Raw genomic sequence first — 12,698 nt, 5'->3', positions numbered from 1 at the left:
TTCATTGCTTTTATCTGACCCTGCACTTGTCAAATAGTGTAACAATCAATTATTACAAGTTCTTATAACTTCTAGAACGTATGTTTAGATTATATGATGATATAATATGAAGCAATCATGTTTTTCTTTTTTCAAAACTAATTTATTTTCATCATTTTTTTTTTTTTTTTTTGTACTTTTCTATCTTACATTATATTTATTTGTATTTAATTGACTATATTTGAGCACTATTGATTATAATACTATTTACTTAGCATGAAATTTATTACATAATTTTTGTACATACTTTATCTTAAACATTAAATTGAATTTTATCAACTTTTGTTCAAGTGTTAAAAAATTTAGCACAAATAAAGTATAAACATTGTAAAAATCTTATATTATCTCAATAATTTTTATGTAATTTAGTTGTTATTTTTTTAAGTCATTAATATATTTGCAGAACCATCTTAGTGTTCCTTACTATATGAACCATAGATTGCAACGCACTACTAAGGTTAGTTGCACGCTTTTTTTTTTTATCTCATAGACGTTTGCTTGCATTTTGTGTTTGTGCACGTGTTCAAGTAAAACTCTATAAATTATTGAATCAGAGGTGGTTTGAATTTAATAAAAAAAAACATTTTAAGATGACATAAAATTTTAGTATCAAATTTTTTTTTAATAGGAGAAAATTATTAAACCAGAAAATTTTAGTATCAAATTTTTTTTTAATAGGAGAAAATTATTAAACCAGAAAATTTTAGATAAAATTTTTTTTAAATATCAATATTTTGCACAAATTGAGAGGAGAGTCATAAGGTTTGGACCTCTGAAAAATTAAAAATTAATTATAAGTTTAATGGAAAAGAAAAATTTCAATTTTGACTTCCCTCTTATAAAAATAATTGCTAGAAATTACTGTAAAAAATCAACTTATTCTCTAAACTAAAACCTTAAAATTTTAATTATTAACTTAGGGTAAAATTTTCAATTTTGAGTCATTATTCTATTTTTATTATTAAATTTTGTATTATCAATCATAAAATGTTAATGATCAAAAATAAAATTATTCAAACCATTTCTTTTTAAAATCTAAAAAACATTTTTATAATTATAAATAAATAATTGTAATTGTAGGGATTTACAGTGGATAACAGTCCAGGAAATAATAACACAGGAGAAAGTTGTAATGGTAGCATTAATATGCACATTTTACAACCAAACTCAAATTTAAATTATGTAGTAGGTCAAAGAAATGGCATAAAAATAGAACCTATGCAAACATTAATATATCATCAACATGTTCCATTATCACCAGCACAACAACAGTGTAGTCCTATTGACAGTCAAAATGAAATAAATTCTTCTCATGTAATTATATCTATTTAACTATTAACAAATTAAGACGTATATTATGATTTTCAACTTGTAGATGAATATGGGAAGTAATCAGCATAACAATATCAACTCACTTGGAACTTATAGAAATCAATCTAATAGACCAAGTCCACAATCATCTCCTGGACTAACCATTCAAGTATTACTTACCTAATTATATTTTATTTAACTTTATTTATCATTTAAATTATTTTAGTATGGAAGTTCTAGCCCAGTATGTAATAGTCCTCAAAGTCCATCTTCACCTAGCAGCTCTGTAAGCAGCACTCAACAAAATCAAAATTATCAAACCCAAAAAGATTTTTATACAAATCAAGTCCAAGCTAATACATTACAACAGCATTTTGAACAATTCACTATGGTGGGTAAAAATGTTATTTGCTATACTGGTAATAGTCATTAACTAATTAAATTATGTTTAAATTTATGCTTTTGCTAAAAGGAGGTGGTAAGTTAAAACACTTTTTTCTATTTTAAAGTTTACATTAACCTAAATCATTCTTTAAATCAAATATATTGTTCTAAAAATTTGAATATTACAGTTCCCATTTTCTTAATAAATGAAAATTTCTTAATTTTCCCTGCTATTCTTAAATGGTACAAGCATGACAATTAACTTATATCATATAATAACATTTTATCATTATAGCAACTTGCAAATAATAGGCTGAAACAGACTAATTAAAATTTGCATATAATTCAAATTATTCCAAAATTAAGTCTCATTTTAGAATAAATTGAATGAAATTTCATAATTTTAGATGTATCTAATAGTCTGTACACTATTTACTAAAAAAAAAACTTATTGAACCAATTCTAACTGAAATGATAATTTTTTTCAATATTTAACACAAATCAAATATATGTTATCTCCAGTTGATTTTATATTAAGTTAATGATAGTTTATTGTTATGATCAACTTGAAAATTTAATTCAGTGCCCATTAATACAATTTTACCAATTTAAATATAATACATCTAATTTATGATTTTTCATAATTCATGGGGTATGTAATAATGTAATAGGCAAAATACTACTTGATAATTTAGAGTTAAGCCATACCAACCTTTTTTCTGCTTTAATATAAGTGTTCAGAAATGTTAACAGTGACAAATGACATGTTCTTAGTTCAGAAACTCATAGGAAATCAATGCACTTAAATGTCTTTGATTGTTAATTTTTCAATTTTTTATGTTGAAACTGATTGGGGGGTGGTCATGCCAATATTATATTTAAAAAATATTGTTAGAAAATCCATCAATGTACTCTTATTGCTTGCTTAAAATATAAATAGATGTTATATTTTGGTTCCGCTATTATATAGCAGGACTGGAATCAATTAATCCAAACACTTAAAGAATCAAATTCCACTGCTTGGATGGCTGCTCAATTGCAGGTAAAAAAAAGCATTTGGTATAATTGATGCTCTTCTTTAGTTTCCATTAACTTAAAATCGGTAATATAAACAATAATAAAAAAAAAAATAATTTTTAAAATAAGCTGTAGCTTTTTTATATTATGCATGTTATACATTAACTTTTTTTAAATAAATTGCATGCCAGTTGAAACAATATAAAAATTTATTGCTTTTCAATAGAATTTCAAATTGGTTTTATTAATAAATTGTACTGATTTATGTTTCAAATAGCTTGACAGTCCTGTATCTACAGGTTTAGAATACATAGGTTCCCCTACTAATAACACATACTTATCACAGGTAAATAACACAAATCAAGTGATCTTACACAAAAAAACGTACATTATTGTAATAAAATTTGTATAAATTTATATATATGCTAAGTAGAACACAAACATTTTTTAGACTGATGATTATGTGAATTCGGAGCTGACAGCTGATCCTGGTTATTTTAGTACATCACCATCTCAGTCACTTCAATACCCAAACCAAACACACACTACGCCAAATACTCCTTCCAGTATTCCAGATATCATACTCACAGGTAAAAATTATAATCGAATATTTTGTGTTGGTATTCGAAATAATTACAACAACCATTGTTAAACATTATTTAGATTTCTCAAATGGTGATCAACTGGACACACGCAATGATTTTGTCAAAGGTTTAAACTGTTCTAATTCATTTGAGACAGATTTCTTTTCTAATGATGAAAGCTTACGACAAGGCCTAGCTGATCAAATCGATTTGGAACATTTACAAATGTTAGCTGATTCAGATATTGATGCAGTTACAAATAATGATCATTTTCGATTGTAATTCAATTCTTCGTTATTATTATTTTTAATTCTCTAAATTGTTGGATTTCTTTGAACTGTGATCACATTTATGGTACCTACCTAGGCTTAGATAGAAAAAAATGTATTTTATACAAAATATTTTCATTATATTTGACCCAATTGTTGTTATTTAATTAATCATTCTTTTAAATATTTTATAAGTTTATTGTTTTATCATTTTTTTAGTTACTACTATTAAAATTTATTATCGTTAAATTTTTGTTTCCATATTTTATTAAAAATGTTAAATTCTATTTTTGCACAATTTTAAATGCCAGCAGCTATTCTTTAAATCATAGTTCTTCAAAACTTATGGTGCATATAATGTAAAGTGAATATAATAAGTAATATGTATTTTTTATATAATAAAAATTGGTTTCAACTTACATTTTCTTAAATAGTAATAGGATTCCTACATTACTCCCTCCCTATTGTTTGTTGTTTGTATATAAAAAATATGTGTTTAAATAAACTTTGACACAAAAATTAAAAGACAAAGTTGAATGAATTATTAAGATCTCGAGTTAGATGTATTCTCATTTTTTTAGAAGGTGGTCATTTTTAAATGTTACCATTTACAATATTTAATTCATTTTACATGAGTCACATTTTATAATTACAAGTTAGTTATATTTGTGTGTAAATATGTGCAATTAATTTATTTCAGCCTTTTTATGGCAATTTTGATGATATGCATGTTTATTATTGTGTTCGATTAAATGTGCCTTTTAAATTTTTTTTGAAATTTTTAACATATATATTTTACTCAAAACAAATATTAGTGACATAGAATTTAAATGAGTGTGAATGTATTTATTCATTATATACTTGTGAGTTTTAATCTTAAATTCAACATAAAAATTTTAATTGAAATACTTTTTAAGATATAAACCAATTTCATTATGTGTTCTATATCAATATAAAATTTTACCATTTGTGTTTCTAATCTTGTAAATATTTCTTTACAACAAAGACTTTACTATCGACATTATTCATAACTTTATACATTTTTAATAGATTTATTTTAGAGTAAAATTAAGTCTAGTTTTTATTATGTATAAATTTTATCTAATGTGATTGTAAATATTTATAGGGTTAATTGGTTTTAATGAAGCGTTCGGAATAATTTTGTACTCAGTAAGTAATATCTCATTTTAATATATATTTAAAACAAAATCATAAACTCTATTTATCAAAATCAAGTAAAAAATGCTTTGCTCTTTAGAAAGGAAATAAAGTTAACAGTTTCTTCTACCATGAAAGTTTTAATAAATAAATTTCTTTTTATCAAAAAAGTATACCATAACCTATTAATATATTTTCTTGTGATATAAGTATTTTTAAAAACTATATTTAAATTTAAAAAAATATCAATATATTCAAATCAAAATTTTTTAATGCATTCCGAACTCTTTATTATAAAAAAAAATTGGCTAAAATTTAATAAGTATAATTAATAAGAATTCCTACTTACTTGTTTTACAATTTTTTATAATTACTTAAACATATAAAAGTGATTAATTTAAGAGACAGTTTTAATCTTTATTGTTCATTGAACAGAAAAGAAATTTTTAGTTCAATGTGTTATTTTTTACATTTCAATTTATGCTAATGTAGGTAAGAATTTTGTTAATTGAGATTTATTTCTATATTGGAATTTTTTAATTATTTCTGTACTTACTGAATGCTAGTCAATATGTAATTCATTATGTTTTGATACTATTTTTCATGTATTTAAAAATTGTATAATATAATATACAATTTTCTAATGTTTTCATAAAATTATTCTTATACTATAAGAAACTAAACATTTTGTTGAAAAATATAGTGTTTCTCAAATGATGATTCTATATTGTCACTACATTGCAGTGAATGTATTATTTTAACTATAATTTTGTTATATTTATTAATAGAAGATTAAAATAACAGGTTCAATTATTAAACGTTCTATTTAATTAATGCATATAAACAAAGAAAACTCAAAAAGAAAAAAAACTTAATTATTGTTTAGGATAAAATTGTTGATACATATTTATATTTTTAAGGAAATCAATTGAGAAACACTTTTACAAGTATATAACTTGTTAACAAAAATATTGTTAATTTTTTTTATATAAAAATATATTATAAAATAGGCTATTTATTGATGAACTATTAAGAACTTATTTGTACATTATCACATTTTTTTACTGTTAAATTAAATTTTAATTCTTTGAACTTAACGACTTAAACATTTGTGTTACTTTATTAAATTACTTATAATTTCCATAACTACCAAAACCATGCCCACCATGTACTCCATAATTTGAATAATCTATTTGAGGATTTGGATTGCTATTAGGCAAATAACCTGGTGGAGGTGGCGGTCTGGGTGGTCTATTTGGTCCCCAACCACTATAACTTGGATTTGGTGGTTGATATGGATAGGGGTGTTGATAGCTAGGTGAATAGTATGATCCTGGATATCCACTCTCACCTTGACTCCATTGGCGAGCAATCCATAACGTAGGTGATGGTTCTAAATCAAGTTCATCATTTGTTGGTGCTGCAATGACCATTAGCAAAACAAGCTAAATAATTATTAAAAACACTATATAATTTATAAATAAAATATTATTTAGTAACTTAAAAACTGCTGTAGTACTACTTACAGAGTACAGTACTATCAACAACTTCAGAGTTGTTAAGCCCATCTTGTTTTAACCTCTTAGCTGATTTTGAAACTTAGTGTACAGTATAGCGCTCGTATTCCTTTTATATAACTCAGGCCCGAACAGAACAATGTGAGAGGATCAAACTCTTCATATTATTAGCGATTGCCGATTGGAAGGGAAATAGACTAACCTTGACCGTGACCGAACATTTTAGGAAAGTTCAACAAACCTAACAAAACCAGATTCTTTTTGATTATGTTTTTGGGGAAAACTGTAAATCTTGTCCATTATCTCAAAGAATACTGTATGTGATGCATCATGCACGAATTCGTGCATCTTGTTTAAGTAAATAAAAGTTAAGCAACAGGTTTAGATAAATTATCTATTTTTCCAGTTGAAGTTTAATAACTAATACGCCAGGTCACGAGGGAGAAATGTCAATAAACTCTATAGATTTAAACGTCGAGTTAAAAAAAATTTAACTCATTGATTCAGTCAGTTTAGTAATTTATTTTTACAATTTGTATTAATTCATAAATTACATAAATTTTACATAACTATGTTGATAGACAGATATTTAGTAATAATTTTACGACGGTTTGAATAATGTCTGGAAGAAACGGGGGCATACATAACAATACAAAATATAAATTTCAATTTAGGGGTGTTATTCAAAGGAATTATATTCCTTTTTTATTATTTTCAATCTCACAAATTAATTTTAAGTAATGCACATAAATAGTGACTGGTGAGTACAATTTCAAATCGGTACTTGCCTGAATCAAAAAAAAAAAATTAAGTGGTTAGGTGAATAGACTGATGCTGAATAGTAATGCTATTTACAATTATAAAATATTTTGTGGATCTAGTTATATAGACTATTTATTGTCCATACAGTGATCACTCCACTTATTTATTAGGGAAACTATTCTTTAACGAATTTATTAGATGCTTACCTTAGTATTAATTTTTTCTAGTTAGATATATGGACTACGTTAATTAAGTTTGTCTTCTATAAATGTTAGTAAAGAGTAAAACATAAATTAGATTTTGAAAATCATAAATCATACTATCTGTGATACTACAATTTGTAACAGTTATTATTTATTTATTCACACTATAATGTGATTTCTATGAAGTATCCATAAAATATCTATAAATACTTCATGGAATTTTAAGCCCTAATAAAAGCCATAATTAGAGTTAAAACAAATCTAAGTTAAAACAATTATTGTATTGTTAAATCAATTAAATTTTTAATAGATTTCTTTATGATGGTGTATATTATATTTTTTTTATATCTAAAATTGCCCTTATTCATTTTTCCATAGTGATGTAGAAAAAAAAATATTGACCAACCCAATTTTGAGCTTCAATGCGAAGTTGGAAGGTATTGGTTTAGTGATAATATGTGTTTTTTTGAGTTTGTCCATGAAAATTCTCAGCTGTCACTGGACCGATTTTAATGATCAATATGTTAAAAGATCCCAATTATAAAGTATATATACTAATCAGCGCCGAAAATTTGAAATAAACGGCTTCATTTTTAGAAATGTGTAAAAATATCTCAGAATTACGCTACCGTAAAATATAACATAAAAAAAATGTTCCTGCATTTCAAAACCGATGTAACTTTTTTTTTTAAACATTGATCCAAATGAAATTGTAATAGTGTATATTTTCTTTTGGTATGCGGTTTATAAGGTTTGTTTCAATTAAGCAACTAATTAACAAGCATTTAAAATTTAGTGAAATTTTAAATCATAATTGTAAAATTATAAATATATAGGAAGTGTTTTTTATGATACTGATGTTAATAGCTGTCAGATATCATCTATACTTCTACATTGAAACTTTGCCGCATTCCTTTAGTGCCGATACATCATTTTGCTGTTTTTTTTATTTTTGTTCATCAATATTTTAGAGAATGCTAAATTAATAAATATTTAGCAATGCTGTAGGAAATATTTTAGTGTGGGCGGGTAAAATTTTATTCTGTCACTATTGAAAAGCCACACCACTAAATATAATTTTCATAAGTAACGTTCAATACCATCCCAATTTAAATAATGGTCTGTGGCGTATGCAGGTTAATCAACAAATACATTTTTTATCAAAGTATTCAAAACATTTTATAAATATATCTTAATCAATTATATGTTATACGCTGTTTTTATATGTAAGACAGCTTCGTGACATAGGCGCAACTAAAAAACAAATATTTTATCTACCTATGATCACACTCTAATAAATAGTACTTGGATTCCTTTGTACGCATTTCAAATTTAATTATTACTCTTAGTTCATAATCTCTTATTTTGATTTAAATATTAATTTTGTCCAATTAAATTTACAGGTGACTTCATAGAAACTGCTACCGAAGTAATTCACTGTTACACGAGTATAAATTACAATATAAAAATAACTGTTTGACAAATAAATAAATTTATTGAAGTAATTTAATTAATTTAATCTATAAAGTATTACAATGTATTCACATAAATAAGAAATATCTTCCAATTTTTACTTGTTTTGTTTAGTTAAATAAAAATTGCAATAATTTATTGATAAGCCAAATTAAAAAAGATTTTAATTATTAAAATAATTGTATTTAGATTGGAATAGAATTACACAATAATATGTTAATTTTGCACTTAGTATTTTCATCTTCTTTATTGTTAACATAGTTCTATGAACACTTTTATTTAAGCTTATAATAACATTTTTTTAGTATATGTAAAAAATGTAGTCGCTAAGAAAATAACTAATGTAACTATATTTGGTATTTTTTTAAAATGTGAATTCTTAACGGCGTCGGCTCCAGGATAGATCAACTGTTTATAAGCCTCGTGTAAGATTAAAAACATTTTTTTCCATATTGCTATTTATAGGAAACTCCACCATCACTTTTTTTATCTAAGCCCCGCAAAAACTAAGGGCGGTTTTTTGTTTCTAATAATTATTACCGATATATATTTTTAAACAAATTATTGTAGTTATTTTTTTATTTATTTAAGTTTTAATGATATTGTTTAATAACAACTATATATAAAAAAATAATAATTATTGTTAGAAATAGTATAAATATAATTTTACAAAATACATTATTTTAACTTATTGTTTGTTTATCTCTATTAGATTTTCAATTCCTTTTATTGATGATCCATGAAGATTTTAACGTATTGTCCTTTTTAGATTATATTTTCCAATAAGAATAACGGTCACAAATTTTAATTGAAAATATAAAACAATTCAATAAATGTTCAAAATGGTAAGTTATCGTATATTTGTCGATGTCAAAATACAGAATAACTATGTATATATTTATAAACGTCAAAGTTATGATGACACAGGATAACTGTCATTTTACTTTCTATAATATTTAGATGAATTCTATGTATTATATACATGTATGAAAAATTCGACGAAATCTAGCTTCCGATTTCTTTCATTATATCTAGTTTTGAGGTAATTAACGAATTAGATCATAAAAATCAGAAAAATTATTATTATTTTTCGAACTTGATTTGTTAATGGCAAAAAAGAGTTTTGCATTTATGTAAGACGTGAATATAACAAATTTAATTGCATTATTGTATTGAACGTCAACAAATTTTGATTTAAATTTTTTTTCAAATTCGAAAAATAACTTTACTGAAAATAAAAATTTATAATTTCATGTTTTTCGAGTTTTTAGTTATATTTTTTTCATAATTATGCTTTTGCCAATTATTTGTCACGTAAAAAGCAAAAAGTTAATGTTTTTGAATTTCTCACAAAATTATCTATCAGTTGGTAGATTATGAGATTTATCCAAAAATAATTATGATGGAAAGTTACAGTCTTTTTTCCCGATAATTAACTATGGAACTTAAATTTAAAGGTCTACCAAAACGGTCGAACTTGATGCATAATAAGCCACGAATTGAAACTCCTTTGAAGAATCATCAATTATGTTAGAAAGTTAAAAAAATAATTATTTTCAGTTTACCATAATGATTTAACTGTTTATTAAAGCTTAATTACTAATTATCTCAAAAAATAGTCGTGATGGAAAAAACCAGAAATTATTAAAAATCACCTCTAAACATTGTAAACAACAGAAAAATATTCATTGTTTGTTATCCTGTGCTCAAAGTTGGTATTGACTGCGCACACATTACAACAGCGCATAAACTAAGTAATTAAGCTAATGTGAACTATATATCTTAGTGCTATTGTAAAGTGTAAATAATCAAATGACAACCATATATTGTTATATATTAATAACCAAATGGCAATATTTTTGCCATTTCAATTATTGCGACTAATAACGTATTTTGTCAGTTGACAAATGTCGGCCATCATTTTATAATCAATCTATAATCGGTTACATTATGCGATTCGTTTTGGTCGTTTCGGCGGTACTATCTCTTCCGCGACCTTTGAGTCTTCAGCAAGCCCTGCAAAAAAAATTTATCGAAAGGAATTCGATGGTTTCCCCGTCCGTGGACTACTTCGCACAGTCCGTCGGCAAGATCATTGACATTTACATAGGCTCCAGGACAGTGATCATGTTTGCGGACGAAGTGAGACGCAGTGAACTGGGTCAGCTTTTATTGGCCACCACAAGCCACCCTAGAACAATATTGCCCTACGGTAATGTCTCGCTGGCCGCAGGACTTTTGGTCTACTTTATAGACGACCGACATACCGATTACGACCCCATTTTGAAGACGCTACCGCTGAGCGACCATTCCAGACATATGCTATTGTGGAACGTTGAACGCCGCGTAGACTTGCACAGAATCCAAGGGATTTTTGAAATATTTTGGCGGTTTCAACTCATCGACGTCGTTGTCATGGTGCCATTACTGACGGGAAACGTACGAGTGTACACTTTTAGCCCGTACTCGGAATCACGATGTAACCGGGTCGGGTCGCCGATCATGATCAACGTATGGAACAGTTGGCTGAACGACTTTATGAGAAAACGTAAAATATTTGGTCAGGACAATCAAATAAACAACTTGCACAGGTGAAAATCCATTAGATTGTCTTAAATATTTCAAAACTTCAGGCTTTACTGTTTGTCTTGCAGATGCGCTCTGAAATGTCTGGGTGTTCATAGGCCACCGACTTCTACAATGACATTGACTCCCAGTGGCTGGACGCTCGGAGGGTCCGTGTCTCGCATCGTCAAGTTCATACAGAAACAGATGAACTTCACCGCCGATATTTCTGTGGTGCACGACGGCTACCTTAAATTCACCAAATACACGCCGACGGAAGACGCCACTTCTCCAATCGGCGAACAAGTTAAATCCCGAAAAGTAGACTTGGCCTTCGGTCGATTCACCCGAATATTCGATATGGAGCCCGAGACGGAATTCATTAAAGAGGACCAAATGGACTGCTTCACGTGGAGTCTGCCGAGTGGTATTGGCCGCGATCCTTCGTCGTGGCTCAACTATTTGATGGAATTTTCAGCGATCACGTGGACGTTGATCGTTGGCAGCATAATGGTCGCATTTTTCATCACGGTAGTTTTGTCCCGATCGTCCCACGGCCGCCAGTCGTCTTTTCTCCAACGGGATATAGTTTTCATGTTTTTTTATTCTTTTAGTACGTTCATTGGAGCATCGGTCACAAAAACGACCAACTTGCCTGCCGCTCTACAAATATTCCTGACCAATTGGCTTCTTTACGCTTTGGTCGTGACTAGTGCATACCAAGCGTACCTAGGAAGTATAATCACCATACCGAGAGCCGATCCCGAGATTGACGATCAACACACTTTGTTGAAGACCAATTTAAATTTGGCGGGACGCCAACAAATGTACTTTCTGATTAATTCTTCAGCGGGTTCGGGCCACGACTTTAGAGCGCTAGTCGATCGTTATCATATCCTGCCACCCGAAGAGTTCAGCCATTTCATTAAAAGAATATTGACGGTCCGGGACACGGCGGTTTTGGCGTCCAGGCGGGAGCTGTTTTTTCACGCACGACAATATAAGCGCACTTTTAACGACAGCAGACACTTGCACGTTTTCCAGACGTGCGTGATTGAATCGTATTCGTCGATTTTCATACTGCGCAAAGGGTCGCCATTTCGACATCGACTCATGACAATAATGTCTCGACTATCGGAGACTGGCATTATGCAATACTGGGACAAGTACGACAACATGGACGACATGGTACATGGAACGTCGTTCACGAACGATGCGGTCCTGTCAGTGTCTCAGGTGTACGGACCTTTTATTGTTTTATTTATTGGGCTTGCATTAGGTACCTTTGCATTTATCGGGGAAATGATCGTATACAGTGTCAGTCTCAGCAAACCTAACAAAAAAATCGCAAAGCACAAATTTCTTCATTGATATTCGAGCGTATTACTCTTTAATAAGTCTGTAGGTCTTTATTTC

At 27.9% G+C, this 12,698-nt stretch overlaps 3 protein-coding genes across 12 annotated transcripts in view; 2 read left to right on the top strand and 1 right to left on the bottom strand.

The window, feature by feature from the left end:
- LOC126894968 (CREB-regulated transcription coactivator 1-like) overlaps positions 1–9,409 on the top strand; it is a 32,263-nt gene extending 22,854 nt beyond the window's left edge. For 3 of the 10 annotated variants that reach the window (XM_050666351.1, XM_050666350.1, XM_050666358.1), the window contains 10 exons: positions 443–496; positions 1,120–1,353; positions 1,415–1,519; positions 1,577–1,741; positions 2,705–2,776; positions 3,029–3,097; positions 3,203–3,341; positions 3,415–3,613; positions 4,731–4,774; positions 8,648–9,409. In XM_050666351.1, the coding sequence (XP_050522308.1) occupies positions 443–496; positions 1,120–1,353; positions 1,415–1,519; positions 1,577–1,741; positions 2,705–2,776; positions 3,029–3,097; positions 3,203–3,341; positions 3,415–3,613; positions 4,731–4,746 (1,053 nt within the window). In that variant the 3' untranslated portion in view covers positions 4,747–4,774; positions 8,648–9,409. The remainder of the gene's footprint in view (positions 1–442; positions 497–1,119; positions 1,354–1,414; positions 1,520–1,576; positions 1,742–2,704; positions 2,777–3,028; positions 3,098–3,202; positions 3,342–3,414; positions 3,614–4,730; positions 4,775–8,647) is intronic. The other 7 variants (XM_050666353.1, XM_050666359.1, XM_050666352.1 and 4 more) reach the window with 6 other exon arrangements.
- Positions 4,745–6,447, bottom strand: LOC126895008 (nematocyst expressed protein 4-like). The gene is made up of 2 exons (XM_050666465.1): positions 6,289–6,447; positions 4,745–6,207 (listed from the first exon to the last, which is right to left on the bottom strand). Exons 1-2 carry the CDS (start codon positions 6,328–6,330, stop codon positions 5,890–5,892), a joined length of 360 nt encoding a protein of 119 aa, XP_050522422.1. The 5' UTR covers positions 6,331–6,447; the 3' UTR covers positions 4,745–5,889.
- Positions 9,410–10,608: 1,199 nt separating the features above from the next.
- Positions 10,609–12,656, top strand: LOC126894967 (uncharacterized). The gene is made up of 2 exons (XM_050666349.1): positions 10,609–11,308; positions 11,372–12,656. Exons 1-2 carry the CDS (start codon positions 10,668–10,670, stop codon positions 12,651–12,653), a joined length of 1,923 nt encoding a protein of 640 aa, XP_050522306.1. The 5' UTR covers positions 10,609–10,667; the 3' UTR covers positions 12,654–12,656.
- Positions 12,657–12,698: the final 42 nt, after the last annotated feature.

The sequence above is a fragment of the Daktulosphaira vitifoliae genome, unplaced genomic scaffold (assembly GCF_025091365.1).
Source record: "Daktulosphaira vitifoliae isolate Bord-2020 unplaced genomic scaffold, ASM2509136v1 Scaffold_1, whole genome shotgun sequence".
Lineage (NCBI taxonomy): Eukaryota > Metazoa > Arthropoda > Insecta > Hemiptera > Phylloxeridae > Daktulosphaira > Daktulosphaira vitifoliae.
Note: the sequence above shows the minus strand (reverse complement) of the source record. Positions and strands in the feature narration are given on the sequence as shown.

What these genes read in the sequence shown, in the direction of transcription:
- LOC126895008 (XM_050666465.1), bottom strand. Translation starts at nt 6,330, where the DNA reads ATGGGCTTAACAACTCTGAAGTTGTTGATAGTACTGTACTCT. An exon ending in TGTTGATAGTACTGTACTCT is followed by an intron (nt 6,208 to 6,288) that starts GTAAGTAGTACT and finishes ATAATTATTTAG; the next exon opens with CTTGTTTTGCTAATGGTCAT.
- LOC126894967 (XM_050666349.1), top strand. Translation starts at nt 10,668, where the DNA reads ATGCGATTCGTTTTGGTCGTTTCGGCGGTACTATCTCTTCCGCGACCT. An exon ending in CAAATAAACAACTTGCACAG is followed by an intron (nt 11,309 to 11,371) that starts GTGAAAATCCAT and finishes TTTGTCTTGCAG; the next exon opens with ATGCGCTCTGAAATGTCTGG.